Source organism: Camelina sativa, chromosome 2, assembly GCF_000633955.1.
Source record: "Camelina sativa cultivar DH55 chromosome 2, Cs, whole genome shotgun sequence".
Taxonomy (NCBI): Eukaryota; Viridiplantae; Streptophyta; class Magnoliopsida; order Brassicales; family Brassicaceae; genus Camelina; species Camelina sativa.
The window spans coordinates 230,496-232,270 of NC_025686.1; the positions used below are offsets into that span (position 1 = coordinate 230,496).

Below are 1,775 nucleotides of genomic sequence, written 5' to 3' on the forward strand. Positions count from 1 at the left end.
AAAAAAAAAAAAAAAAAAAAAGGAGAATAGAGCAGAGAAATCGAGGCGATTAATTTTGGTAGCAAATCAATCTCAGTCGTCGTCTCATCACAATCATCTTCTTCTTCTTCTTATTTTCTTCGTCGGCAACGTTCTTTTGTCTTCTCGTGCTGCTCCATAATAATTTGATCTTATCGCTACACGCAGATCTCATCTCCTATTAACTCTGAGTGAGTAGTAACCTCCCTCCGTCTCTTCCGTCAACGATCGTTCCCTTTCTTCTGTACTTTTTGATCCATCGATCTTTGTTATATTATTATTCTCATTTTAGTCTCTGTTTCGATTAGGTTTTAGTGTTTTAGGAGAGTAGTTTTGGTTTCTTGGAATATAATATGTGTTGCCTTTGATTCCCGATGGTTTGATCATCTTCGTTTTAACTCCTCCTCCTCTGTAATTATTATGTGTACAATAATTTAGTACTATCTTGATTGTTTCACAATCAATTAAAGTTGATTTGATGAAATATGTTTTGATCTTCTATGTTTCTAGAAATTTTAGAAACATATAGTATGCTTTTTTTTGTTGTAATTGGATCTGACACTTAGTAGTTTTATTGTTTATAATCACAGATCATTTGACCAAAATGGCTGACAAAGATGATGCATCTACGCGTGCTAATAATGATTGGGAAGTTGTTTCCCTTACTGCTTCTGCTTACGCTGCTTCTCCTGGTCCCAAACCACTCGACCTGAAACATGAGGATGATGTCAACAAGGATGCACTTACTCCTCCTCCTCTTCACGAATCAGCTCAGACTTCTCATCCTTTGTACATGTCTCGCCACTTTGTTTTCCCTCCTACTCCTACTTCTTCTGTTGATGATGTGCTTCAGACGGATACTACTACTAGTGACCTGCTTACCGAAGGTCCTAGTAAGAAGTTGGATTTTGGATTCTCTGTGGAGCAAGAAACCGGGTCTGCTCTCAAGAAAGATGGTGGGGATTTGAGTCTCAAGGGCTTGGATTTATCTGATAATGATTTTGCAGGACTTGACTTTTCCGAGGATAAAGGAGGCAAAACCCATGACAACAACAACATTTACAAGACAGCCATGACTTCTCTCGACGATGAAAGAGCTATCTCTGGTTTTGAACAACAGAGTGAACCTGTTCAAGAACCGACTGAGCCATCCGCCTCCGCCTCCTCTCCATCTGATGATGTTTCATCATCCGATCTTAATCCTACTACTAAAGATGACAAGAATGATGATGATGTCCCACCTTGCCAAGCCTGGTGGAAAAGAAGCGCTGCGTCTCTGATTGCGCAAGCTAAAGAAACCAACACTGTTTGGTCCATCTTCATTGCTGCAGCTGTCATGGGAGTTGTGATTCTTGGCCAACATTGGCAACAAGAGAGGTGGCAGATTTTGCAGCTCAAGTGGGAATCTACCATTGGAAACGAGGTACGTTTATGATGATTACTAATTACACTCTCTTGATTGAAATTGTCCTCAACTGATGATGATTAACACTTAATTTTTGTTTATGCAGAAAGCTGGAAGATTGATGGGGCCGATCTCTCGACTGAAACAAGCATTTGTCGGAGGAGGACAGCGAAGGGATTCATTCATCCGAGCCAGCTCCCATAACGACAGTTAAAACAAAGACGAGATAAGGTGATTAGCTTTGATAATGTTTGGGGGTGGAAAAAACATTATGTAATGATAAAGATCTGGATGTTGTTTAGTGCTGTGCCGTCTAAGGCTTGACGAGTATGGTTGTGTACATATATGCTTT

General features: G+C 40.1%; 1 protein-coding gene across 3 annotated transcripts; it reads left to right on the forward strand.

Moving 5' to 3' along the window:
• LOC104711860 (ATG8-interacting protein 2-like) lies at positions 9 to 1,639 on the forward strand. 3 transcript variants are annotated; one of them, XM_010428651.2, is made up of 3 exons: positions 9 to 262; positions 609 to 1,441; positions 1,530 to 1,639. In XM_010428651.2, exons 2-3 carry the CDS (start codon positions 623 to 625, stop codon positions 1,635 to 1,637), a joined length of 927 nt encoding a protein of 308 aa, XP_010426953.1. In that variant the 5' UTR covers positions 9 to 262; positions 609 to 622; the 3' UTR covers positions 1,638 to 1,639. The 3 variants fall into 3 exon arrangements, with proteins under 3 accessions (XP_010426953.1, XP_010426944.1, XP_010426936.1); XM_010428642.2 differs by having other exon boundaries at positions 9 to 209; positions 588 to 1,441; XM_010428634.2 differs by having other exon boundaries at positions 9 to 209.